We start from the raw sequence: 26,644 nt of genomic DNA, 5'->3' as shown, positions 1-26,644 counted from the left end.
ATTTTACCAGCAGGTTCTATTCCTCGTCCCTTCCTTACCTAGCTCCTAGTCCCAAGGACCCTCCCTTTCTGATGATCACAGGTGGGCTTTGCTTGTAGATTGCTTGTTCTGTTTGGGAACTCTGGTTTAGCTGGTGGCAGATCTTTATCCATGTGTTAATCAGCTTGGCAAATGCAGGCTTGTGGTGGCCTCTCCTAATCTAGCTGCCTGTCTGAGTCCCTTCCCACAGTTAATGATCTCCTATAATGGTTTTGCCTTTAGTTTTGCCTCCTGGGTCAAAACAAATCAATATCCCTCACAGATATTTAAAACCGTCAGTATAAAGCTCCTGGGTCTCTGTCTTTTCTCCTTATGGGTAAACTCACTGCTTGATCAGTACAGTGCAGTTTCCTTCATGTTCCTTCTTGTCTCCCAGACATGGGCAGCAGTGAGCCCCTTCCCATCGTGGATAGTGACAAGAGGAGGAAGAAGAAGCGCAAGACCCGGGCCACTGACTCTCTGCCAGGAAAGTTTGAAGGTTGGTCTGGGCCTGAGTCTGGGCTGCAGGAGGGGAGGGGCATCTGTGACATCCTCAGGACCAGATTCCAGGACACCTCACCTCAGAGCCAGGTCATCCTTGTGATTAGTAAGACAGGGGTGAGTGAGAAGCAAGCAAGAGGGAGAAAGGATGGGCAAATCTCTCAGGCGAGGTACTGGCCTCCTCTCAGTGGTGTGAACATCACCTCAGTGGCAGAAAAGCCAATCTGAGAGCTAAGAGCCTCACATGTACCAGCCCCTCTTTAGATGCAAACTGCCTTCTGGTGGTTCCTGCAAGGCTGGGGGTAGAAGAATGAGAAAAGAGGAAGCGAGAACACCGAGGCCACAGCCGCAGTGACAGTGCAGACTTCTCTAAGTAGGGAACTGGCCTCCCAGAGGCTGCAGCGACTTGTGCTGCATGTGCTTGGCTCCTTTTGAGAAGTCATTGCATCTAGGGTACACGACATTGCATCATGAGACATTTTGGACGACCAGGCTTAAGGCACTAGGCTGGGGGCCACCAGGGTTATCTGTGGGCATTCAATGAGAAGATGTGAATCACTGGGTGTTTCTACTAAGTGATAAAGGATCAGTAGCCTCTTTTAGGAATAACTTATCTCCTTTATGTGGGTTTCACTGTGAGACCTGAAGTAACTTCCCCTCATGGGCCCTCTTCCTAGACTTGCACACACATAGGAAATTGATAGTTTTGTAGAATGTTCTGATAGCAAACACTGTATGAATCAGGAATACTTTACTCCTATCACCTAACATCTTGGTGTAAAGGGCAGTACTGAAGGATGCTGTGGGAGAGAAGCATGCCTTTTAAATCACCCACAGATGGTAGTCAACAGTGTCAACATGGGCCATCCATTCCTATAGACAGCTGCAAGGATAGACTGTAATGGAACCAAGAGAGCACTTAGTATAGAGGCTTATTGCTTTTCTTTTCTTTTTTTCCCCCCCTGAGATAGAGTCTCTCTGTGTAGCCCTGGCTGTCCTTGAACTCACTGTGTAGACCAGGCTGGCCTTGAACTCAGAGATTTATCTGCCTTTGCCTCCCAAGTACTGGGATTAAAGGCATGTACCACCACATCTGGCTCACGTGTGTGTGTGTGTGTGTGTGTGTGTGTGTGTACGTGCATGCGTGTATTGGGCAATAGGGAAGAGAAGAGTCCCTGGGGCTTTAGAAGACATCACATATCAGCAGGTCTTTTGTTTGTTTGTTGAACACAGAAAGGTTTCCTGTCACACATGCAAGCACAGACATCTCATGACTAAGAGTGATAAAATCTCCTGATGTTGATCAAGTCTTCTGCTCAGGCTGTAGGTTTGAAAACTAGGTTGCCTCAAGAGAATGGCTGAGGAAGGGAGCAAGGGAGGATGAGGTCAGTTCCAGCAAGGGCTGTGGTAGAGCCACAGCTTCCTTAGGAAGAGGCTCAGAGAATTGTGTTGTTTGTGGCCTTGGGCAGGTGTTCTGAACCCTCTTCGAGCCAGGGTCTGTCACTGCTCTGTATGACCACTCTGACCTGGATCCTCAAGGCATTCTTTACATCCTGCTCTGTGTCTTTATTTCCTGTGGGTGACTTTCAGAAACTTCTGAGGCTCTTCTGGTGACCTCCACTTTGTGTGTATAAAATAGTTGTCCCCATGCCTGGCACAGAGCTGGGCACATAGTAGGTGTTCAGCAAATAGTAAATGAATGAATGAATGAATGCTGTTTATTCAAATGATACCCTTCTTCAAGGATCCCTGGGTTGCCCGGTGGGTTTCCCCATTCACTTCCCTTCTTTGCTCCTCCCCCACTCCTTGCACTTGCTGTGCTGCCACCTCATGGTACTCAGCAGGGCCTGGGTTACTCTGGGCTGCTGTGTATGTTTGCCTTCCCTACTGGACCCAACCCTTAGAGGGGAGGGACTGGATTCTGTTCCTCACTCTGTCCCTATTATGTTACCTTACACAGTGGGTGCCCAGAAAGCAGGTGCTGAATTGAAATCCCTCCTCTGACCTCATCTCTAAAATGAGGAATAGGTGTCTGCTGAGTCTTGTTAAGAGTCGGGAGCTGTCCGGGAGAGCTAGGAGGTTCTTGTCACTGAGGCTCCAGGCACCATGGCCTCTTCTGCCTGGATGAGCAGACCAGAGAAGCCAAGTGACAGTAGCTCTTCCTGCCATGGCTTGCAGTGGGGTGATTCACCTGGTTATTCTCTTGCCTGTTTCCCTCTAGATGTGTACAAGCTGACCTCTGAGTTGCTGGGAGAGGGAGCCTATGCCAAAGTCCAGGGTGCTGTGAGCCTGCAGACTGGCAAAGAATACGCTGTCAAAGTGAGTATCCCACACAGTCTCCACCCCTACTTTGCAAATTGTCTTTCCTAGCTTGTCCCACATCAAATAAATGGTGTACTATGTAGCATGGTAGCTCAGAAAGAACAGGACGGAGGGTAACCACACCTGCAATTCACCAGACTCAAATCTGAGCTTTTCGACTTAATTGCTTTTTGACCTTGAACAAGTTACTCAGCCTTCTGTCCTTCCGTTTCCTCTTCTGTAAATGGGTGTAAACTATAGACCTTGCATAGGATTATGGGGATTAAATAAGTTAATATATGTAATGTACTTACATCCATGTCTGTCACATAGTAGGCTGTTTCTGATTACTGTGATAAGTGACATCAGCTCTACCTGAATCTGCTTTTTTTTGTTGTTTTTTGGGGGGGGTTGTTTTGTTTTGTTTTGTTTTGTTTTGTTTTGAGATAGGGTTTCTCTGTAGCTTTGGGTCCTGTCCTGGAGCTAGCTCTGTAGACCAGGCTGGCCTTGAACCCGCAGAGATCCACCTGTTTCTGCCTCCCAAGTGCTGGGATTAAAGGTGTACACCACCACCCGGAATCCTGAGTCAAACTTACTTGATTTTGGGCAACTCACTGAACCCTTGAAGCCCTGGTTTCTATATGTAAATGAGAGTGACAGTTCCTGCCCTCAAAATCTGGTGAAGTGATTATGATAAACCACAAAGTATAAGCAGTGAGGACTAAGACCTGAAGTGACTTACCACTCAGCTTTGGGGCAGATGTGGGCTTCGCCTCAGTGTTTCCTTTAGTTAGCTGCATGACTCTGGCATGTCTCACTTTCAAACCCTTTGGCTACTGAAGGGATAGAGGCAGAGCTGAGGTTCTCAAAGTAGGGCCCCTGGGCCAGCAGCACCAGTGTCCCCTGGAGTTTGAGAAATGCTCATGATCTGGCCCGAATGCGTTAGAAATTAGGCCTGGCCCAGCACTGTGTATGTATGTCACCATCCAGGTGTGATCGTCAGGACAGTTGGAAAATCCTGATGGAGGGCAGATGTCAACTGCAGTGGGCAGCCATCAACCAGTGAGCCAGCAGCACAAAGAGACAGGTTTCTCGGTGTAGGAGAGAGCCTGAAGCTACATCTTTGCAAAAGTGTCCCCATGATTCTGAGACACACTGTTTGAGGACCACTGAGTTTTCCATGGAAAGGCTTACGGAGGCTGGGGTGTCATGTCAGTTAAGTTTATTTTAGAACAGCCAACTGAGCCATCCAGTCTAAGCAGTGTTATGGCGTGTAGACAGACGTTTCTGTCCTGCCCAGTCCCGCAGTCTTTCAGTCCCAAAGAAACACACAGAGGCTTATATTAATTATAAACTGTAGGCCTATTAGCTCAGGCTTATTATTAACTAGCTTTTACAACTTAAATTAACCCATAATTCTTGTTTGTGTTTAGCCACGTGGCTTGGTAATTTTTCTCAGTGAGGCATTCTCATTTTTGCTTCCTCTGGGTCTGGCTGGTGACTGACTCTCTACTTTTCCTTTTCCCACAATTCTCCTAGTCTGATCACCCCACCTATACTTCCTGCCTGGCTACTGGCCAATCATTGTTTTATTAAATCAATATGAGTGACAAATCTTTACAGTGTACAAAAGCCTTACCCCACAGCAGTGGTACACACCTTTAATCTCAGTGCTTGGGAGGCCAAGGCAAGCAAAGCATCCTAATTTACATAGCATCCTGATTTACATAGTAAATGTCAGGTCATCCAGAGCTATAGAGAGAGATTCTGTCTTAAAAAAAAAAAAGACAGGTGGACAGGTGGACAGGTGGATGAATAGATTGATGGGTGGGTGGGTGGGTGGATGAATGGATGGATAGATGAATGGGCAGATGGATGGACAGATGGATGGACAACAGGTCTATTTCTTCCAGAATGAGTCACAGGAGGAAAACATGGCCCTCTGATCCATGTTTCTCTGAAAAATTTAGGTAATTTAAAACAAGCCAGATCTCGCAGCATGATTCCCAAGACGTGGCTTACTACTGCTTTTCCTTTAAGCATCCACACAGTGACTGCGGAACTGGGATGAAATGTCCCAGCAATCTGATCCGCACTGCCTCGAATTCAAAGTAGTTATCCGTGTTCTGCTCCCTGGCTAGTGATGAGTCCGTGCATTGGTTACCGCCTCAGAGAGAAGCCAGCTGTTGCTGGAAAGCCTGCCTGCTGGAGAGGTGTCTCTAATTTTGACCACCCCTTGTAGTGGCATTTCGTTTGTATTTTAATAAATAAGACTTGCCTGAAGATCAGAGAGTAAAATAGCCCAACTGGTCAGCCTTACAGACCAGGCAGTGGTAACACACACCTTTAATCCCAGTAGCCACACTAGTTTGCCATAAAAACCAGACATTACATGCCTTTAATTCCAGTGGTGCACACCTTTAATACCAGCCCTAAAGAGGATTATAAAATAGGAGGAGACAGCTCTCAGACATCGTCTCATTCTGAGATTCCTGGAGGCAGGATTGCCATTTTGAACTGAGGTTGAGCCAATGACTGGCTATTTTGCTTACTTTGATCTTCAGGTTGAACTCCAATTTCCCTCTCTTAGTTTTTAGTAATCGTGCTTCAATTCCTGATTGATGAATGTAGTTGAATAGCTCAGAGTAACATGGTTTCCGTTCCCCAGCACTGCACTTTGCTGATAGTTCAAAAGATGGGTCCTGAATGAGTTCCTAACAGGTGTGACTAACCCAAGTTACAGTTGGATACGCATGTCTGTGCTACATCAAAGTAGAATCTTTTGAAGTGTTGAGCCAAGCAGCTAGAAGGAAGGGTCAGGATGTTCCCTTCTGAGCTGTGAAGTGGGACTAGCTCTGCCAGCAGGCTCTGTTTACAATGCTTCAAGGCTCCGGATAGTTCCAGAGGGCTTTTCAGAGTCAGCTAGACCCCACACAAACCTCTACTGAGTGGGTTCATGTGTTCCTGAAGTCAACACTAGCCAAGAAGCTCCAAGTGGAGATGTAGCCAGGCAGCAGAGCTGCCCACACTATGGGAGGAGAAGCAAAGCCTCTTGCTGCTGAAGATTCTGTCTAGGCTGGGCGCAAGTGGGCTAGAGAGAGGACTGGGAGTGGACAGAAGACAGACACCTTCCTTATCTTTTTAGCATGGTTATAAGGGTTGACCAACAGAGAATGTCTAAATTACTTATACAGAGCCTGCCAGAGAGGAAAGTTAGCAGAAAAGGAAGTATTTTCTTCTATCTGTAGGAACTGCAGAGTGGCATCTGAGTAGAGTCTTTGCTTCCTCTCTTGTCCTCCCTCATCCTTGCCCTTTCTCCATCTCAGCACAGTCATACCTGCCCTTTGAGATTAAGAGTCAGTAGAAATTGCTGTCTCACTATTTGCTCCAGCCCTCCATGTGCAGCCAGGAGCTAGCAGATTCCTATTTTACTGATTTTTATTTGTCTGTGTGAGGGCATCAGATACCCTGGAACTGGAGTTACAGACAGTTGTGAGCTGTCATGTGGGAGCTGAGAATTGAACTTGAGTAGCCAGTGCTCTTAACCACTGAGCCATCTCTCCAGCCCCAGAGCAGCAGCTCTGTAAGCTGCCACGATGGTGTACATGGCCAGAGAGAACTACATGGAAGCCCTGGGGCTGCTGTCCTGCTTCCCCATGTCACTGAAGGCTGTTCCAGACTCCTGCTGAAGAGTAGATTTGGGCTGTGTCTGACTTACCTCACCTCCTCCCAGGGGCTCTGGCTGGGGATCTTGAGGTCAGGTAATGTACTTCACACATTTCATTCTTCCCACAGATCATTGAAAAGCAAGCAGGGCACAGTCGGAGTCGAGTATTCCGTGAAGTGGAGACGTTGTATCAGTGTCAAGGAAACAAGTGAGTGTGTTATATAGGTGGCCCATTCTCTGGAGGATGCTTGGCCACAGGAGGGTTCACTTCTCACTACCCCCAGCTCTTCCCACATCGCTGTCACTGCGTCTCCACAAGCTCATGGAACTCCCTCTGTCTTCCCAGGGCGGAGAAGGGATAGTTCATGGGTAGGAAGATGAGCACCCCCCATCGGTGTCTATTTCAGGATGGGGTTTCATTTTCTTCCAGTGCCTTGGAAGATGGCCCAGCAGATCAGTGCCTGGTAGCAATCTTTAGTGCTACTTTAACCCCGACACAGTGTTGAAGACTGTTCACGGCTGTTTCCTGTTCTCAGTGGCTGCCTTACAGTGATGAAGACCGGACCAGCACTCTGCTTGATAACTGGGCCACAGTAACCTTTAGCCCCGTGTTACGCAGCTACAAATGAGTGGTCCTCCCTCTGTGGCTTTAAATCAGGGTCACCTCCAAGATTTGCCCCCCCCATTCCTTGGCAGGGTCAGCAGGGAGCCAGTGGCCTGGTATTGATGGCTTTGTTATTAAGCTCGAACGATGGAGGCCGCTGTTGATTTAACTCCAGGCACTGCCTCTACAATCTCCTTTCAAATTAGGCCATTTGGCCATCTTATTTGGACGCCTTCACACTAGTAAAAGCCTGGTATCTCCCCAAGTGGTCAGCATTTTTTTTACGAGGGACAGATTTTTATTTTCAGCCCTGCAGCTTCTTAGTTCAGCATTAGAGACTCGACTAGGTTTATTTCGTTCTTCTAAAGAAAAAAGCTCCCAACACCTCCAATATCCAGGCTGGTGACTTCCCCGCTGAGCTACAAGACGACCTTGTTGGCAGAGCAGTGCAATACTCGGGTAGACAGAGAGTGCTCACCGGGGAAGGCCACAAGTGCTACGGTGGCCAGGAACGCGGCGGTTTCATTAAGCAGCGCTTAGCAGTTAGGGTCTAGCGGTGCCCACGTTAGGCCCCAAGTCTATTTGACAGATGTTTCCATTTTCTCCAGGCAATGTAAATACTGCCCCATGATTTATGGGCAAGAGGGAGGGCAAGTAATTATTTGCTGCTTGCCTCCAGGACACACACCTACTATTCAGTGTTATTAGCCGCAATTGCTTCCAGTCGGCTGCAGATTTTATTCAGTTTAATGTGACCAGGACTTTTTATAACTCTACCTAGTGGGTTTTAGGGCTGGGGTTTGACAGCACAGACTTGGTGAAAGCACCAGAGACTAAACATTATGGAAAGATAAGGTGACCTGAATCTTGCTAACACCATTGGCCGCTTCTCAAACACGAGTCGTTAATAAGCATTCTGGTTCAAGTTAATTTCTGCCCACTATAGCCACTGTATTGGATATTTATTAGTGGACATTAGCATATAATGCCCCCCTCCTTTTTCTCTATTTAAGGAACATTTTGGAGCTGATTGAATTCTTTGAAGATGACACACGGTTTTACTTGGTCTTTGAGAAATTGCAAGGAGGTATATCTCGTTGAGTATGTGTTTGGACTTTGGATTAGGACCTAGGGTGGTGATCATCCATCATGAATCCCAGAGACTTCTAAAATGAGTCAAGCTAATAAAAAGGATGAAGGACTTAAAAACTGCCCTTGGTTTGGGAGAAGGGAGGCCGGAGGGAAGGATGATAATTAGCATTTTGCAGAGCTTAGAATGTCACCTGTGTGGGCAGTCTATAAATGCCTTTTCATTATAATAGGAGTCATAGATAGATACTGTTAGTGATCAATTTATCAATCCACTGTTTTGACACATTCACTATTTAACTAAATTAATTATGAAGTGGAAGCTTTGGCTTCTGTTGTGAAGTCTAGAAAGGCCAAACAGAGGAGAAGAGGGCCCCATTGTTTGGAACACAGACTCAGGATACAGGGAGGACAAGAACATGCCACCCTTGAGGCAGAAGGAAGATGCCTGCCACCACACTGCTGTCACTGGAGTGTACATTTACGTGGCTCTTCTGACATAGTGAAAGCAAAAATGACACATTCCCTCCCCTTTGCTCACCCAGCCCTAGGACACATTCACAAGGTGAAGTTAGGAATGTGCAGAGCTCAGGCGAACGCCTCATGGAGGGGCTTTTAGAAACTAACAAAGCTAAACCTGAGTCACACTTCTCAGCCACCATGACCTTGGAAACATCAGCCTTTCCAAAGGGCATTCTCATCTGTACAACAGAGCTGTTGGTAGCACCTGCCTCGTAGTGGTGCTGAAGACTGAATGAGACAGTACTTGTGAAATACTTAGCCCTGTGCTGATAGGCACAGAGGGGTCCATAAGTGCTGGCTGTTGGTCTTTGTGCTTAGGGACACCTGAGAAGTATGCAGAATAGTATTCTCTGCCTTGCTGTTTAAATAAATTTAGAAACCAGAGACTAATTCAGCAGAGCAAAAGCCATAATGAATAAGCATGGACCATTTTTAGGACCCAGGAATGACACCTTCAGCCCAGATATCCTGGCGTCCAGTAGTGAGTATGGATTACATGTTAAGAATACTGGGCACAGCTAGGTCTTCTTTAGCTGTATCACTTGAGGTGTGGCTCTGCTGAAGCCAGACTGTAGGGTTGAAAGGGTTGCTGGTGGACTCAAGACTGCTTACCTCCCCGCAGGGGTTGGACCACCAATAAAAGGAAGTGCACACAAACTCTGAGGCTGAATTTACTGGGCAAAAGTCATAGCTCCATCACTTGCTAGTGTGTGAGCTTAGGCAAATTGCTTGACCATTTTTGATATGAATTGCCCATTCATAAAATGGGAATAGCTGTTCTGTCCATTTTGTGCATTTGTGTTGAGATAATGTGTTTAAGGAGGAGTGAACAGTTCTTGGCACATAGTAAATACTTAATAAATATTAATCATTGCCAACAAAATTAACAATGACATGTAAAAGAGAATTTTAGGAGGAAAAGTAGTCCTATCTTTTCATATCCCCTCCCGCTAGGGTTTTACTTACACAATGAGCATGGGAATTTCCCCTGGTAGGCCTGTGTTCTCATCTGGATCTGAGTTCAGAGGAAGAGGAGGAAATGTCTCTAAGCCCCCACACCCCTATGTGTGTTCACTTTTAGTTCCTTTTGGTTTCAGAAGCCAGATCAACCCCAGTAGCTTTAGTATCTTTTTACCTTGTATATAATTTTTTTCTGCATCTGAACTCCTCATAGGGAGCGATCTGGTTCAGCAGAATTATGCTGGTCCTGCTGTGCCAAGCACCGCAGTTGGTGCTAGACATTAAGCAATGAGTAAGCCCCATGTCCCTACCCCAACCTTGTGCTGTAGGAAGTTATGCTTACCAGAGCCTACAAAGCCATTTTTTCTTGTCCCTCTGCTCCCCGCCAGGCTCCATCCTGGCACACATCCAGAAGCGGAAGCACTTCAATGAGCGAGAAGCCAGCAGAGTGGTGCGGGACGTTGCCACTGCCCTTGACTTCCTGCATACTAAAGGTGATGGAAACCTTTGCCTTGGGTGGGCAGGTTGGGCTGGCAGCCTCTAGGTTCCAAGGTAGAGGTCACAGTCCTGGCAGGGAACCTGTCTAGAGGTAGCACAGCTGGTTCCTCAAGATTCAAACTTGTCCACTTAGTAAGGGGAAGTGACATGACTCTAGGTTTGCTGTGGAAGATGGGAGATAGTAATGTGGCAAGACAGAGGTACAGGAAAAGAAGGGAGAAGAATTCTGATTTCACACTCCCATAGCATGTGTGGGATGGTGCGCTGTTGTTCTTTGTAAGTGATGTTTCTTTTCTTTTTTAAAATTAATTTGTTTTTTTTTAATTATGTGTGTGTGTATCTGTGTGGTAGTATATGCAAGTGAGGATTGGTACACTAGGAGGCCAAAGGCATCAGATCCCCCTGGAGCTGGGCTTACAGGTGGTTATGAGATCCCTGCTGTGGGTGCTGGGATCCACACTTGGGTCCTCTGGAAGAATGATTAGCACACTTAACCATGGAGCCATCTCTCCAGCCCCTCCTTTTCTTTGCAAATAATATAAAACTCATATATGAATGGCCCGTTGTCATGCAAACATTTTAGCATCGTTCCTTTTCTTCTTTTAAAGCATATCACCTGTATCTCTCTTTCAAGTTGACCTGGTAGGGTATAGGTAATCTTGTGTGTCTGATAATTTCAGACCTTCTGTAGTGAATTAAATCTTTACATGTGTCCATAAGTCCATTAGACTATTAAATACATTTTTTTAATGCCATAGAAAATGGAGTTACCCTCTGGTAACCCTCTTGTGTTCCTTCAGTGGTAGCACCCACCTGTGGTGTTATGGTAAGAACTAGGAGATATGACAGTGTCCTCCGTGGTGGTTGGCACATTACACTTTTTATGTATTAGATGAATTCATTTATGTAGTTGTGTGTATCTTCTTTGTGTCTTGTGGGCATATGTGTGCACACAGGTTAGGAACTATACCCGTGTATAGCAATGGGATCATTGTGCACAGTTCTTGTCATGTATGTGCATACATACACAGTACATACAGAAGTTGCACACAACTATATACACAAATTCATATATAATAAAGGCTTATAGCAGTGTTGTGTGTGAGGCCTCTGGCACAGAGTGGTCCTTTGTTAGATGTTCTTTTCCTTTACCCTCTCTCACTGGACATAGAGAGTTTTTACTTCTAAAATTCCTTTCCTTGAAGTAAAGCTTTGTGCCTGGTGTGGACAGGGGAATGGAGGTGGAGCAAACTGTTTGTGAGTTAGCGCTACTCCCTGCACAGCTGTGAGGTGAGGGCTTGGGCCCAGCTGTGGCCTGCCATCCATGCCTTCCACTCTGTGTCTGACATAGAGCACATCCGGGTGTTGCAGGGGAGCAGACGTTCAGGTTCACTGGCTCCTCCTGGTTCCTCGGTGGCTGAAAGTGATCTGCAAACTGCTGGTGTCCATGCTGGGGCCTGGCTTTGCACCTGAGCTGAAAATTCCTAGAAGGGGATGTCTGTACTTGGTGCGGCATGATGAATGGAAGGGGTTCTGTTTCTGAAAGCTGGGATGCATGCAGGTAACACCTGCCTGACAGAGATTTACAACTGCTCCCCAAGCTGCCTCTGCAGATTGCAAAACTGGGTCACGCTTTTCACAGGAGCATACCTTGGGGGAGGGGCAGAGGCAGTTTTATTTTTTATTTATTTATTTACAAAAATGTACTAAAGGGAACAGAGGCCAGTGGTGTCTTAGGAGTTCCGGAGTGCTTGTTACCATCTAGTTGGCACGCTGCCCGTGGACTAGAGGTTGGAGGGGATGAAAAACGATTTCCAGCTGAACTTGGCTGTTTTCTAAATAACTTCATGCCGGAAAGATGAATTGGGCACGAATGGGTCGGCCACGAAACAAGTTCCCTACTTTTAAATACTGGGCATACTGCAGCTTAACCTCTGGGAAATGAACCCGAGCAGCTGGATGGCTGGTGCGTTCACTCAGGCAGGCCCATTATTACAGCCCGGCTCCCTGAGTTCTCGGGCTGAGGCACAGGTGGACCACGGGCACCTATTTGGAGAGGAAGGCTCCGTGTGCGGCTTGTGATCTTCTGTGGGAGCACTTGCCGTAATGGAAAATATACTTCACTTTTAGTGCAGTGAGCAGTAGCCTGACCCAATTTGTGCAGGCCTGAGTTGCTCTGGGTTCTCATTCAATTAGGTGACTGATGAAGTTACTTAGCTTGCTGGAGCTCAGCTGTTTCTTCTCTATGAAGTGACTTCTGAAGCCTGGGCTTGGCCTATTATAGGGAATTGGAACGTTGCCGGAGAAGCTGATCATCCAGGGAGTTTGAGTATGGCCGTTCACTTTCCCTCACTCCCTATCTTTAGCTGCTTCCCAGGCCTCAGAAGCTGTCTGGCTCTTGTTCAGTCTTCCAGGTCTTGTGTCTCAGTGCTGTGTGTGCTGTGGAGGGAAGGAGGGGAGAATTCTGTTTTCTCTGCCAGGAACATGGCTTCATGTTGACTCTGTTCCTTTCTGTGGCTAGAAGCTGGTTTTCCCCCAGGTGCCTTCTTTTCCATTTCAGCAAAAATTTAACCCCATCATGGGTCAGCCACTGTCTGCAGATCTCTGCAGGAGGTCTGGCCCAAGCATTGAGGTGTCTGTCTCTGGAGAGCAGCAAGCTCTGTCAAAGCTTTGCTGCAGACAGGGCAGCCACGGACATGCCATGCCAAGCAGGTAAGAAGGAACTATGAGAAGCCTTGGGAGAATCGCAGGCTAACTCTTGGTCCCCTGAGCATCCCAGGAGTCACACTGGAGGAATCTTTTTCTAAAATCAGTTGCACAAGAAGAAATGAGGTAGAGCCATTCAAGCCCCCAAGATACTCTCAAACAAGGCACTAATTATTTCTGCATCACTGTCCCAAGCCTTGCCATCTGCAGGGCTGTCTGCTGTGCTCCGTGTCAGGTGGTACAGTAAGAACTCGCGGTCACCTCTGCAGTGGGAAAGTAGGCTGGCTGGGATTCATTCAGCGCCTCTTATCCCTGCCAGACTTCTAAAGCTGCCACTTCCACAGAACTTGCAGAATCAACTGCACTTTCTGTTTGTGTCTCTGGGTACTGCTTCCTCCTGCAGCTCGTTGATTTTTTAATGTACCATAATTGGGAATTAATCTGCGAACAACAGCATTTGGAAAAAATTAATTGTGTGTGGAATGTTTGATAATTATGTGCATGTGTTAACCCCTTCTTTGCTGTTTGTTACTCCAGGCATTGCTCACCGTGATCTGAAGCCAGAAAATATACTGTGTGAATCTCCAGAAAAGGTACTGAGAACCTGGTTTGGGATGTTACAGTTCATGTTGCTCAGAAATGCCTCTCTGCCTCAGTGCAGGGTTGAGAATGTTGTACCTAATATGTAATGTTCCCACATTCCAGCAAGATGTAGCAGCTTACACCCATAATCCCAGCACTCAGAAGGCTGAATCAGGAGAGTCACCATGAGTTCAAAACCAGCCTCAGCTACTGAATAAGACCTTATCTGAAATGACCTCCGCCTAAAAAAAAAAAAAATTTCAGGTAGTTAGTCTTTTTGATCTTACCATCTATATAATTGGCTTCAGCCTGTGAGCTCATGAAGTATGTGAGCCTTGCACAACATTAATATTTCCTATCTCAGTGCTTCAGAGTAGTTGTATGAGTCAGAGACAACTGAAAAGCTTTTTTTTATATGGCTATGTCTCTATTCATAATTATGGTGTGATATTATGCCAGTTGGTGTTGTCCACTATTAGAACTAATAATTAGGAACTCTTCTTGATAAGAGTTTGTTTCTATTTCTGTCTCCAGAGGTGGTAATTAATAGTAAAACATCAATACTTATGTTGAACAGTGCACCCTATATAAACATTACCTTAGCCCATCTACTAGTAAGTGAAAGTGTTTGCATTTCCACGAGAGTATATGAATTTAACAAGTTCTGTGTTGGTAGACCAGTAGTCCACAGTCACAGCTTCATGTGTGTGCATGCACGTACTTCTGCAGGAACAGTTTGTCTGAGTGCTAAAGCTTAGCTCATGGCTAAGGGGTGGCTGGAAGTGAATGTGTGAGTCAGTCCATAACACACTTCTTTGTGGGGATGCTAATGTATTAGTGCAAGTAAAATTTTGTGACTTCTGCTGGTTGTGGTAATGCATGCCTTTAATCCCAGCACTTCGGACAGAGGCAAGAAAATCTCCATGAGTTCAAAGCCAGCCTGATCTACATAGTGAGTTCCAGGATAGCCACAGCTACATAAAATCTATCTTTAAAAAAAACTTTTTTTTTACTGTGACTTCCTATCAGTGTTTCTGGCATACACTGTTGGGGGAAACCACTCTTTCGTTTCACAACCACCCTGACTCAAAATAATCACACAGAAAGTATATTATTTGTGATACTATTTGGCCAATCCTAAACTAACCCACCTCCATTAATCTGTGTATCGCCACATGGCTGTGGCTTACTGGGTAAAGTTCCATCTGGCATCCAGTGTCTGTCTCCAGCATGGCTACATGGCTTCTCTCTGACTCTGCCTACCCTCCCTATATATCTTGTTCAGCCAGGCTTTACTTTGTTAATTCATTGGCCGAAAGCAGCTTCTTTATTAACCAATGGCAATAAAACACATTCACAGCATATATCACTTCCCATATCACCTCCCCTTTTCTGTCTAAATAAAGAGGAAGGTTTTAACTTTAACACAGCAAAACATAAAACAAAACAGGTATCAAGTAAGAATTGTAGTTATAACATTTATATCTGCTTTATCTTTTATCATAACTAAAGAAAGCTATAATTATAACTATTCTTCAATTCCATCAAAGACTCCAGAAGGATATAATATTACCTAAGTAAACAGCAAGAGCATTGTAAGCAACTTCCAAAATTCTAGAATTGACAGAGACATCTCATTGCCTGGACAGTCACCCAAAGTTCTTCTGTAACGTTGCAGGCACTCATCTTCAGCCTACTGGTCCATAGTATCTGGCAGACTTTTCCATAAAGCAGGAAATTTCAAAGACAGTTCCAACTATATTGACAGTTCATCAGCCACTTCTGTGTCTTGCAGAATGTCTGGTAGACTCTTTCATGAAGCAGGAACCCTGAAGTACCGTCTCACCTTCTTTAGACAGCTTTAGCAGTCATTTTCCTGTGGATCCTGCAAGTCCAGTTAAACAGTTCAGGCAAGAGCAGTTTCTTGCCCAAATGGCTAACAAATTCCATAAGGAGCCTCTTCGATGCCCATCTTTCTCTTGAAGTAATTGGTGCTGCTTATTGTTATGAAGAGTCCTAAGTTCTTAAAACATTTTAAATGCCATATTCTGAAGGTATCTGAAAGATTTGAAGAATACTTAGCTAACTGAAATATGTCTCTATATATCTAGAAAACCTAACTAACATGACTACAAGCTTGACTGTTATAGATGATTATCTATCAACTGTATTTCTTAATTATACATTAATACATTATGTTTTCAAATGAGCTGCACAACATAATACTTTAATCAAGAGCAGAAATAGACATATAACAAAACTGACCTAAAATGTGTATCAGTAAACCAAGATCCATACCAATGCAAAGTATTCATATCTATAGCATATCTCCTTTTAAATGTAAACAAACATTTATAAACAGTCATTTAGGGAATTTGGGAGTAGTTCTCTCCAAACTGCTTCCTGCTTTTTGTTGGGCAAAGTAATTTTAGGGGAATTCATGGTGACCTTTCAGGGGATCTTGGTCCATCAAACCACATTAGTCTGGAAGGAATCCACAAATTCTCATCCTCTGTGGAAACAAAAGAAGAACCTCTTTTCCAAAGCAACAAATCCTCAGACCCAAATTTTGAAGTCAAGATACCTTTAAAATATATATGTTGGTTTAGCTTAGCAGCCCATACAATGAAATGTCTCTCTGTACTTAGCTCATTCACAGTCAAAAAATTTAAAGAAAACAATAATATACTTAATCCAAACTCTCTGTATATGTTCCATCCTTACATGGCTTATTTTTTTTAATCTATGACTATCTGTACTCTGTCTCTTTAAAGACTTTGTTTTATTTTTTTTAAACCATTTACTTCTTTTTATAACTCTCTGTACTCTTTTTCTTCTCTCTCCCAAGCCTACATACATTTTGTAAGCACACTGTGACCCATTTAGAGGTCTTTTTAATCTGAATTTGTCTTTATTGTGTATCTGTAATCCTTTTCTGACCAGTACCTCTTCTTAAAATGCTAAGTAGCGTGGCTAGGACTAAGGCTGCTTTGATTTTTTGACTCCGCCTAACCCAACATGGCAAAGACATGTTCACTGTCTCTGAGACTGCCAGGTGGGAGCCATCCTCACTACCTCAACTCTGGGAAGCACTGTGCAGCATATAAACCCTTTTATCTGAGTAATAGCTAAATCTGCCATGCAGCACACTGGGCAGCCTGGAAATATATCAGTGTATGGTGGGAACCTACCATGATCTCCTGCCTGTGCATTCCTAACAGACATAATCTTGCCACCTGCCCAGGCGGGAGTATTGAGCTGTGGCCATGGTATCAGCTGCTTTCTAAGCATCCAGACCCAAAGAGAGTAGCAAGCATCAACCCCCAAAAAGAACTAGAGCTGTTCCTGAAACTAACATGAACCAGGAAGCCTTCCCTTAAAGAAACTGCTCAGTTCTTGCCACTAAAGCTGAATCAGGAAACCTCTTAAAGGAGCCATATCTCTGCCTTCAACCAGCAAACAGAGCAAGAAGCTGTGTTAAACTCTGGTGTGGGTGTGTGTGTGTGTGTGTGTGTGTGTGTGTGTGTGACTAGAATTTTTTTTCAAGCTCTCTCAGATTTTGAAGTGAATTTAGTTGACCACGTTGGGCACCAATTGTTGGCAGAGACTGCTCATTCATTTCACAATGAGCCTGACTCAAGATAATCACACAGAAACTATATTATTTGTAATGCTGCTTGGCCAATAGCTTAAGCATATTTTTATCTAGCTCTTATAACCTAAACTAACCCATCTCCATTAATCTGTGTATCATCACGTGGCTGTGGCTTACCGGGTAAAATTCCACCCCGTATCCGGCATCTGTCTCCATCAGGGCTACATGGCTTCTCTCTGGCTCCGCCTACCCTCCCTGTATATCTCTTTCAGCCTGACTTTACTCTGTTAAGCCGTTGGCCAAACAGCTTCTTTAGTAACCAATGGCAATAAAGCATAGTCATAGCATACATCACCTCCCACATCAATATACCTTCATAATGTGTCATTATTATGATCATTAATAATAATTAGAGTTAATATTTCAAATATTTATATTATGCAAGGCATCTATGCTTATTTAGTGTTTATAAAACATCTTTAGATATTACTTTATCTTCATTTTATGGATGAGGAAACTGACTCTCAGAGAGGTTTTTAAAAAAAAAAAAAAACTTACGGGCTGGAGAGATGGCTCAGAGATTAAGAGCATTGCCTGCTCTTCCAAAGGTCCTGAGTTCAATTCCCAGCAACCACATGGGAATGTGGCTCACAACCATCTGTAATGGGGTCTGGTGCCCTCTTCTGGCCTGCAGGCATACACACAGACAGAATATTGTATACATAATAAATAAATAAATAAATAAATAAAAACTTACACAAAGTCATCCATGGCAAATGGAAAAGCATGGACAAACACCAGGGTTACCTGACCCTAGAGCTGCATGGTGCTCAGAACTTCCCATTACTGCCTCTCACTCCAAGGTGTTTTCAGCCCCTTTGTTTCATTTGTTCTCTGTGGTTCATGTTTATTGCCCCTTTTATGGTTGAAAAAACTAAATTTTAAGAGAGGCTAAATGTCAGAAGGCATTAACAAGAAATAGGAAAGATAACAATAATGGGAGAAAATATTTGAAAGTAATTTACCTGATAAAGGTTTAACATCCAAAATATATAAAGGGCTCCCAAAACTCGACAACGGAGTGGCAACTCAATTCTGAAATGTCAAAGGGCTTGAGGAAGTGGACTTTACTCCGAGAAGATTTGCAGGTAACTAGCAAGCACATGAAAAAGTGTTCTGCATCCTTAGTTATTAGTGAAGTGCAGATCAAAGCAACAGACGCCACTATATACCTACTAGGATGGCCATATTTTTTAATAGGCAATGATTAGTGGTGAGGATGTGAGGAAGTTGGAATCTTCATACATTGCTGGTGCTTTGAAATGTGGCGAATGGTTTGGCAGGCCATCCAAAGGCTAAGCTTAGAAACACTGTTTCTGAGTGAAGTTCTGATACCTGTTATAACATATGTCAATCTTGAAAACGCTTATGCCAGGACTGGAGATACGGCAGTGGGAGGGTCCTAACCTACCATGCGCAAAGCCTGGGGTCCTATTCCCAGCACTGTCCAAACAACAACAGTGGAAACATTATGCTAAGTCCAGACACAAATGTGTATGTCATGCTTATGTGAAATATCTATAACAGGCCAATTCATCAAGGCAGAAGTAAGCTAGAGTGGCCTGAGCTGGGGGTCAAAATGGCCAGGAATTGCTAGAGTTTAATCTCCACTTGGAAGGATGGAAGAATTTTGGAAACCGATGGTAGTAATGGTGTATATAATTGATGCCACTAGGCTGTAATTTAAGAATTGCTAGAACAGGGAGTGTGATGCACACCTTTAATTCCAGCACTCAGGAAAAAGAGGCAGGTGGATCTCTGTGAGTTTGAGGTCAGCCTGGTCTATGTAGTGAGTTCCAGGTCAGCCAGGCTGTGTAGAGAGACCCTGTCATGAGGAAAGGGGAGGTAGGAAAGGAGGAAGGGAAGAGCCTGGATGAAAAAAGAGAGAGGAGTAAGAGAATCATAATGAGGTCACAGCTGTCTTAACTCCATTTAGTTCAGCGCCCTTCCCTTAGGAAATAAGAGTATAAGGGAAAGGAGAGCTTGGAGTCAGTCCTCAGGTGCCTCGCTAACCCGAGGACAGTAAATATAGTCTGGCAGAAAGAGCAGGTGCCGTTGGCAGCCAAGCCTCTGGTAGTCGTGTGCTGTCCCCACGACCTCCAGCTTCTAATGACAGCCCCTGGCTTCTGTCTTTCTCTGCAGGTGTCTCCAGTGAAAATCTGTGACTTTGATTTGGGCAGTGGGGTAAAACTGAACAACTCCTGCACACCCATAACCACACCAGAGCTGACCACTCCAGTGCGTATGCCTAGTCCCCTGTGCCCCTGCTACCGTATGTGTGGAGGAGCAGCCGAATCTGTGACACTCTGAATAGGGTAGGGAAGGAAATCTCAGGTGGCTCTGCTCAGGCTTCAGTGGCCCTTCGGCTCTCAAACCATCCCACCCAGTTGCTGATGAAACTGCCATTGGAACTCACATATGGGGTGGGTCCCTTCTGCCAAAGGAGAGCCCATTGTCTCCGCAAATAAACTGCATCCTGTCTCTTGCCCCAGAACAGACACTGCACAGCCTGCCCTACTGCATAGAGGTTATGGAGAGCCTGTAAGCCCCTTTTCCCTGCTGAACTCAGTGCATCCCCCTTGCGGTAGAGGGTAGAAGCAATCATCCCATCCAGGAAAGTACACAGCTCACTCTGTGGGGAAACTGAGGTCCCAGGCCATCTGCACAGAGGATCTCTTGTCCTGTTGTTTCTCCCCCTTCGCGTTTCAAATGGTAGCATTGGGAGCTGCTTCTCCGGAAGACATCTCTCCCACATCCTTAATATGCTGTAATTAGGATGATTCTTTTGAGATTTGCATGCTTCATCAGTGAATTTTCCTAATAGCCTTAAAAAAAAAAAAGATTTGCCTTTAAATATGCTCATATTGTGTCTCATTCTAAGCAATGTTATTAGGAATGTTTCCATGTTGGCATCCAACATATGGCGCTCCCTTGTTCTGGAATTCATTAACTCTAATTGCCAGTAACAGAAAAATGTTATCTCTTCTTGAGAGCACTTACCATTTTCTAATCAAATTAGTTAGGAGTGGTAGGGTAGAGGGGTAGGGAGGAGTAGGTGAGCCTGAAATAATGAGGGAGAAGCAAAATGCATGTGTCTAATTCATCTCAGCAGTCTTCCACGCAAGGCGTGGGACGATCCTAGCCTGAGACCGCCACGGCCTTGCCGCTGTCCATCCCGAGCCTTACCTTCCTAAAGGGCAAGGAGACTGGACATTTTCATGAGACATCTTCAAGATTTGATGGCCTCTGAATTTTGAACCCTGAGGTTTCCTTCCTCTAAGCTAGTGAAAAGCTGGACAAGAGTCACTTGGAAAAAAACTCCCTGCAGGACAGAGGCAAATCTCCACAGATCCCCCTCCCGTGCCGTTCATACATTTAAGTGTATACAGGGTCTGCTTCATACAGAGGAGGTAGGCAGGCCCTCCTGGAGCTCCTTACCTGGGGCCACTGGAGAAAGACCCAAGAGCACAAGACAGTAACTTGGAGTTGGCCATGTGAGCCATAGGATGATGCCTCAACTGAAGTTTCTGTTTGTGCCCTTGGGGTACTGGTGAGTCCTGCAGCTTTCCCAAGGACTTCTGTCTGTGGCTCCACCCTCTGTCCTCTTGCTTAAATTATAGTCTTCACTTTGCCATCTGCTTACCCATGAACTTACCCTCTCTCTTTGCCATCTCCTCTTCCCATGCCCTTACCCTACAGTGTGGCTCTGCAGAGTATATGGCTCCTGAGGTGGTGGAGGTCTTTAGGGACGAGGCCACTTTCTATGACAAGCGCTGTGACCTGTGGAGCCTGGGTGTGGTCCTCTACATCATGCTGAGTGGCTACCCCCCCTTTGTAGGTCACTGTGGGGCTGACTGTGGCTGGGACCGGGGAGAGGTATGCAGGGTGTGCCAGGTAAGTACTGCCTGGGCCTCACTGGGCATGGGGGGGGTCAGCGTGATGGTGGGATGCCAGACAGGCTTAGGGTAGGACTGCCCCATCTGGGAGAGCCTTTGGTGCCCTCTTCTGGTAGGGAAACCAGAGGTAAAATAGAGAGCTAACATTCTGGGGGAGGGTTGTTGAGAATGGCAGACCTGAACAAACTCTAGTATGTCTGACTCAGGGGAAGAGACAAGAACTGTAGGTAGGACAAGCACAGACCAAGACACATGGGCATGAAACTACTGCATGTCCATACTGGTGGCTTCACAAGTAGCGTAGCTATTTTGGCATTTCAAGGTATTGAGTGTTACTGGGGGTCATAGGGGAAATTTAGGAAGGAAGCTCTGTGGCATTTTAAAACCATGAGCAATACTTTTAGCAGAGTTGGAGCCAGGGGACCAGATCAGCGTCAGCATATCCTGCCCATCCCTGGCCAATGTGACCTCAGAAGGAATTCTCTATGCCTAGAACAAGCTGTTTGAGAGCATCCAGGAAGGCAAATATGAGTTTCCTGACAAGGACTGGGCTCATATCTCCAGTGAGGCCAAAGACCTCATCTCTAAACTCCTGGTTCGAGACGCGAAGCAAAGACTCAGCGCTGCCCAAGTTCTGCAGCACCCGTGGGTACAAGGGGTGAGTGACCACAGAATGGGTAGCATGACCTCTCTGCTGGCCTATCGGAGGTGTCACAAGGAAGCTGTCACCCCAGACAATGTGGCTGTCCCAGGCTGGGGATAGGTGAGACAGACGCTTCAGCCACTGTATGGCAGAAGGAGCTGACTTCTGGTTCAGCCCCTTGGTGTGCCAAATATTTGTCTCTAACCTTGGCCACTGACCAAACCCCTAAAGTCCTCTGAGGATTTGAAACATGGATCCCTCTGTTAGCAGAGGGACCCATCCCAGGAAGAAGTCTGGAGTTGCCATTCAAGGTCTGTGGTATAAAATTGAATTGGCTAAGAGCACCCAGAGGCAAGCAAGGTCCTGTTTCTTATGTGGCTGCACCAGGGATCGTGTGATTCTCCTTGCAGCTGGGGGTCAGGGTACAGGGGCCTAAAAGACAAGTGATGGTGTTTTCCATGAGTTCAAGAACAAAGTGCTCAATAAAAAACTAAATCCTTCATGGTTAATCACAATACCCGATCTTTTCCCCTCCAAGAAATCTGTGTCCTTGGTCCGCCAGACCCTAACCAGCCTCTATCACCCTGCCACTGGAAGAAGGCAAGCATTGCTAGCCCAGAGTGACGTCAGGGTGACTCAGTAGCTAATGTCCATCCACGGCACGTCAGAGCCAAGCAGTACAGAGACAGGAAGGCACAAGCCTGTCTCAGCCGCCAGTGGAGAGAGGAAGACGTAGAACAGTATGATGGATGCTGTAGAAAATGCTGGGGCACAAAGCAGCAAGGGTGGGAGAGCGGCAGCTAAAGTGATCTTAGAGGCCTAGTAAGACTTTTAACAGGAAGGAGGGCTGTCTGCAGAGGCAGCTGCGACTTCAGAGTATACCTTCCTTGCTCTGTCTCTCTAACCCTGCAGCCAGCATAGCCAGACCCCTGTGCTGGGCCAAGCACCTATAGTAACCTGCCCCTCTGCTGGCCTGGGTGGGGGCAACTCTTGGAAGGTGGGAGCAGCATTACCCACAATCTGTCCTTCCCATTCTAGCAAGCTCCAGAAAGGGGACTCCCCACGCCGCAAGTCCTTCAGAGGTAAATACTCATCCTGCCCGCTGCCCTCTCACCTCGGCCTGACTTTCCCTCCAGTCCTCAGCCGTCTTCAGGCTCTGATCCCCTCTCCAGAGAGTTCTCTGACCTCTTCTCCTCCTCCGTTCTCTCAGCAGTCTCCACATAGATCCCTCTCTCAGATTCATCTCAGTCTCTCCTTCCAAGAAAACCTCCATTTTCTACCCACTTGAATGTGGCTGTGAATTACCATTTACATCCCAAAGATGGTCCTTATCTGTAGACCATTCTCTCAAGAGGGTTCTTGCTCCTAGCACTGGCGAAAGAGAGGGAGGTCAGGGCCCCTGTGAAGCAGAGGGACAAGTTGTCACATATACTGTTAGGCACACAGGAATGATAATGTCTTAAATGCTTGCCACATGTCCAATGTGGTACTAGCAGTATTTCATGCATAGCCATTTGTAGCTCAAAGACCAGAGTCCATCCTGAGAAATGCAGTGAGAGAAATGTAGTTCCTTAAATCTGAGGGTGTAGTCCAGGGGTAGCACATGAGCTTAGAGCATCAACAAGGCCCTGACTTCAGTCCCCAGCACTAAAAACAGAAAAGAGAAATACAATTTTATCGTGTACAAACCTCAGAGATGACCCTGAATGATAGAGTCATGTGTACGTGTCAGCAATTGAAATGCCATGCAGTGGGAGACTGTGCTATAGCCATAGTCTTTACAACAAATTTAAGTTTTCCAGTTCCCATTTTAGAGATGGGAAAGGTAAGATTTGGGGCTCAAGTTAATTTGTGCTGGAACCCATTGTAGCTGTAGATAAATCCCTACCAAGCTCTGCCCATAGAGCTAGAGCTAAGCTAGACAGGAACCCCGTCAGGGACCCAGACCCATGTTCAGCATCCTTGGGGCTCTGGACCACTGCAGCTCTTAGGAACTACCCAGAATAGTCTCCTTTAGTTCACCCCAGGCTTCTTCCACCCAGCTGGCATTCCCACCTGACTGACACTGCTACAGATGCCTCCAAAGTGTCAAACCCTGGTACCCTCTTAGATGATTATTTAACAGACCCAAAGTGTCTGGCAGACGCTGGCCCTGGGCTGGGTTCTAGAAGCACAGAGATAAATAACACAGGCCCTGTACCAGAGCCCCTGTCCTGGGAGAAAGGGAGATAAGCCCAGCATCTTGGCTTAGGAAGACCTGAGACAACAGTAGAACCTGGAGGTGGGTGCTCTGAGAAGAGGCTCTGACTGTCCAGCCCATGAGGCTCAAAAGCCATTCTCATTTTAGTCAAGCAAGTTCTCAAGCTCAGGCAAAGCTGCTTTGGAGAGAGCAGCTGACCCAGGAAAACCTACCGAACCTTAGGACCCAGCTGTGAGTGGGTGCATCCGCGAGCCTGCCTGCCTGATCTCAATCCTGCTGCTCTCTCCCCATGCCTTTCCTGGCCCTACAGAAACAGCAGCACCATGGACCTGACGCTCTTCGCAGCTGAGGCCATTGCCCTTAATCGCCAGCTGTCTCAGCATGAGGAGAACGAACTGGCTGAGGAACCTGAGGCCCTTGCTGAGGGCCTCTGCTCCATGAAGCTGTCCCCTCCTTCCAAATCTCGCCTGGCACGAAGGCGAGCCCTGGCCCAGGCTGGACGAAGCAGAGATGCAAACCCATGTTCAACACCCGTGGGGCTCTGAACCATTGCAGGCACGTCTTGTAGGCCTGTCCAGACGATGCCCCTGGAAACCTGTGAGGTCAAAGTACGAAGCAGGCAGAGAAGGATCTAAGCTGCAGCTCCAGGCGTGCCTTTTCTATCCACAAAGGCTTCATGGGTTCCCACCCATCCCCCATTCCCTTTGGGTCCTAAGAGGAAAAAGCCTTTTCCACAGGAGTTGTCTTTGAAAAGGAAAGCAATCACTTGTCACTTTGCATAATCGCCTGCAGCAGGAGCATCTCTTCGCTGGGCTCCAAGTGCTCCCAGTGTGCGGATCCCGGATCCAGCCTGCGGTGGGGGCTGCTGGGGCTGCAGCCTTCAGGGAGCCAGCTTCCGGGAGCTGACGGAGGCTGCCGACACACACATGCCTCTTCTCTCCAGACACTGTCACCTGGCCATCCTCCCACCTTCCTCTGTCCTACAGACGTCCTCGGCTGCCTGTCCTCTCCCTGCCTGAGCAAAGCCGTTCCCTCAATTCAGGAAGGGCAGGAAGCCAGATCAGTCTTCCAGTCTGTAGCACAGAGAAGCACATAATCTTTCTTTGCCGTGACCGAAATGTATTCCTCATTTATCATCCTCTTCCACGTTTGGGATTGCTGCTAGAGTCAGTGTTATTTCTCTTTTTAAAAAATATGTTTGCTATTTTAACCATATTCTTTTAGCAGTCATAGAACTCCAAACTCCCACTGCAAGCCCATGGACTTCCCCAAGCAGGATATCCATGTGTTTGGGTTTTAACCCCTTCTTCCCCACAGTCTCAGCAGATTTGAAGCTGTTACTATGACACTTTAGAGACGGTGTCTTTGTTTGCTGCTGCCTTCTCCCAGGTCTTTTGTGGCGATGAGCACAAACCCAGAGCAGTTAGACTGCTGCATCTGAGATGAAGCTAGGTCACAGGCAGCCTTGCTGTACCCACTGCCCCAGACACAGAGGTGCAGCCATTGTCAGATATGCTGTGGAGTCACATAAAACAAATTTGCATATGTGACACACACATTAGTCAACCACAGTCACCAAAATTTTCTCATAACTTGTGCTTGTTTTAATAAATAATTTAAAATTCCATCTGTGGCAGCCTTGGTGGTCCTTTTTTCGACTATAGACTTGAAGAGGAGGCAGGCTTCCAGGATCGGGGCCGAGCCTAGTGAGGTTACAGGAAGGACTCCCAAATATAATAGCACATTTGATCCATAAGGTAAGATGGGGACCTTTGCTTCTCTGTTTGTAGACGAGAAAATGAAATTCATCAAACACCACTTCTACAATAAACGACTCTGCTTTTTAAGGGCTATATGTCAAGAGGCTGTGGTTGGGTCAGTAGCCATCACACAAGCAGACTTCCAAAGGAGCTGCCATAGATGACCCGAAAGGCCGTATTTCTCCTGTCTAAACCCACCCACAAAAGGCCATATTTCTCCTGTCTAAGGCATTACTGTGCCTTTACTGAGGACCTGCTGTATGCACAGAACTGTGCTTGTCCTACCAGAGTTGATGACAAAGAGAAATGGTACCCCCCCCAGCCACAGCCAGACTAGAGAGAGCTAGGTGGGAAGGACCTTTGTAACTCCCCAAGTGTCAAGAAGGAATCTGAATGGGATCAGAGCTCAGGTCATGGGCTACCAATATCCCATAGTGTGGACGTCTGTGCATTGTGGTGGCGTGCATTCTTCCTTTTGCATTCCTTTGCCTGAAGTGAGGCCAGCTGGAAAAGCAGATTTGCAGAACGACTCCCAGCACCTGGACATCCAGAACTCCGAAATTAATTCTGTCTGTGGATTTAAGCACTGGCTTGGTTAGTCCTCCTGACTGGCCCCAGTAAGGTGGTGTCTTCAGGCGCTTCCTATATCAAACATATTCCACCACCATCCCCAGTCTTGCTGCAGCCCAAGACCCCAGGCTCTCATCCCTCTGGCCTTGGCTCAAGCTGGGCCTTCCCATCAACCTCCTCACACTGACCCACATAGTGAGGTTCTCTCCCTTGGACAGCTGTTTATGATGTGAGCTTCGGTTTTGCTAGCTATTGTATATTTATTAAGTAGTAGGTCCATCCTAAACAGTTTACGGACATTACATTTGCACAGCTGTCCTATGGGTACATACTATTATTTTATCCCACTGGATGTGAAAAACAGGCAAAGTAAAAGTAGATGCCCAGAGCTGTATATCTAGGGATGGATGGTGGGACTTGAATTCCTTCCAGAGCGGCTTAGGACCTAAAGCCTTGCTGCTTTGGTCCAGGT

General features: G+C 46.3%; 1 protein-coding gene across 8 annotated transcripts in view; it reads left to right on the top strand.

The window, feature by feature from the left end:
• The window catches only part of Mknk1 (MAPK interacting serine/threonine kinase 1), a 42,069-nt gene extending 16,600 nt beyond the window's left edge, over positions 1 to 25,469 (top strand). For 5 of the 8 annotated variants that reach the window (XM_048443910.3, XM_048443908.3, XM_048443911.3 and 2 more), the window contains 11 exons: positions 416 to 517; positions 2,741 to 2,838; positions 6,616 to 6,695; positions 8,105 to 8,178; positions 10,052 to 10,156; positions 13,404 to 13,459; positions 19,246 to 19,341; positions 20,803 to 20,997; positions 21,493 to 21,657; positions 22,681 to 22,724; positions 24,153 to 25,469. In XM_048443910.3, coding sequence (XP_048299867.1) covers positions 418 to 517; positions 2,741 to 2,838; positions 6,616 to 6,695; positions 8,105 to 8,178; positions 10,052 to 10,156; positions 13,404 to 13,459; positions 19,246 to 19,341; positions 20,803 to 20,997; positions 21,493 to 21,657; positions 22,681 to 22,724; positions 24,153 to 24,387 — 1,248 coding nt within the window. In that variant the 5' untranslated portion in view covers positions 416 to 417 and the 3' untranslated portion in view covers positions 24,388 to 25,469. The remainder of the gene's footprint in view (positions 1 to 415; positions 518 to 2,740; positions 2,839 to 6,615; positions 6,696 to 8,104; positions 8,179 to 10,051; positions 10,157 to 13,403; positions 13,460 to 19,245; positions 19,342 to 20,802; positions 20,998 to 21,492; positions 21,658 to 22,680; positions 22,725 to 24,152) is intronic. The other 3 variants (XM_048443912.3, XM_048443913.3, XM_048443914.3) reach the window with 3 other exon arrangements.
• Positions 25,470 to 26,644: the final 1,175 nt, after the last annotated feature.

The sequence above is a fragment of the Myodes glareolus genome, chromosome 3 (assembly GCF_982192425.1).
Source record: "Myodes glareolus chromosome 3, mMyoGla1.1, whole genome shotgun sequence".
Taxonomy (NCBI): domain Eukaryota; kingdom Metazoa; phylum Chordata; class Mammalia; order Rodentia; family Cricetidae; genus Myodes; species Myodes glareolus.
The sequence above is the reverse complement of the archived record's forward strand: the minus strand, read 5'-3'. Positions and strand labels throughout refer to the sequence as shown.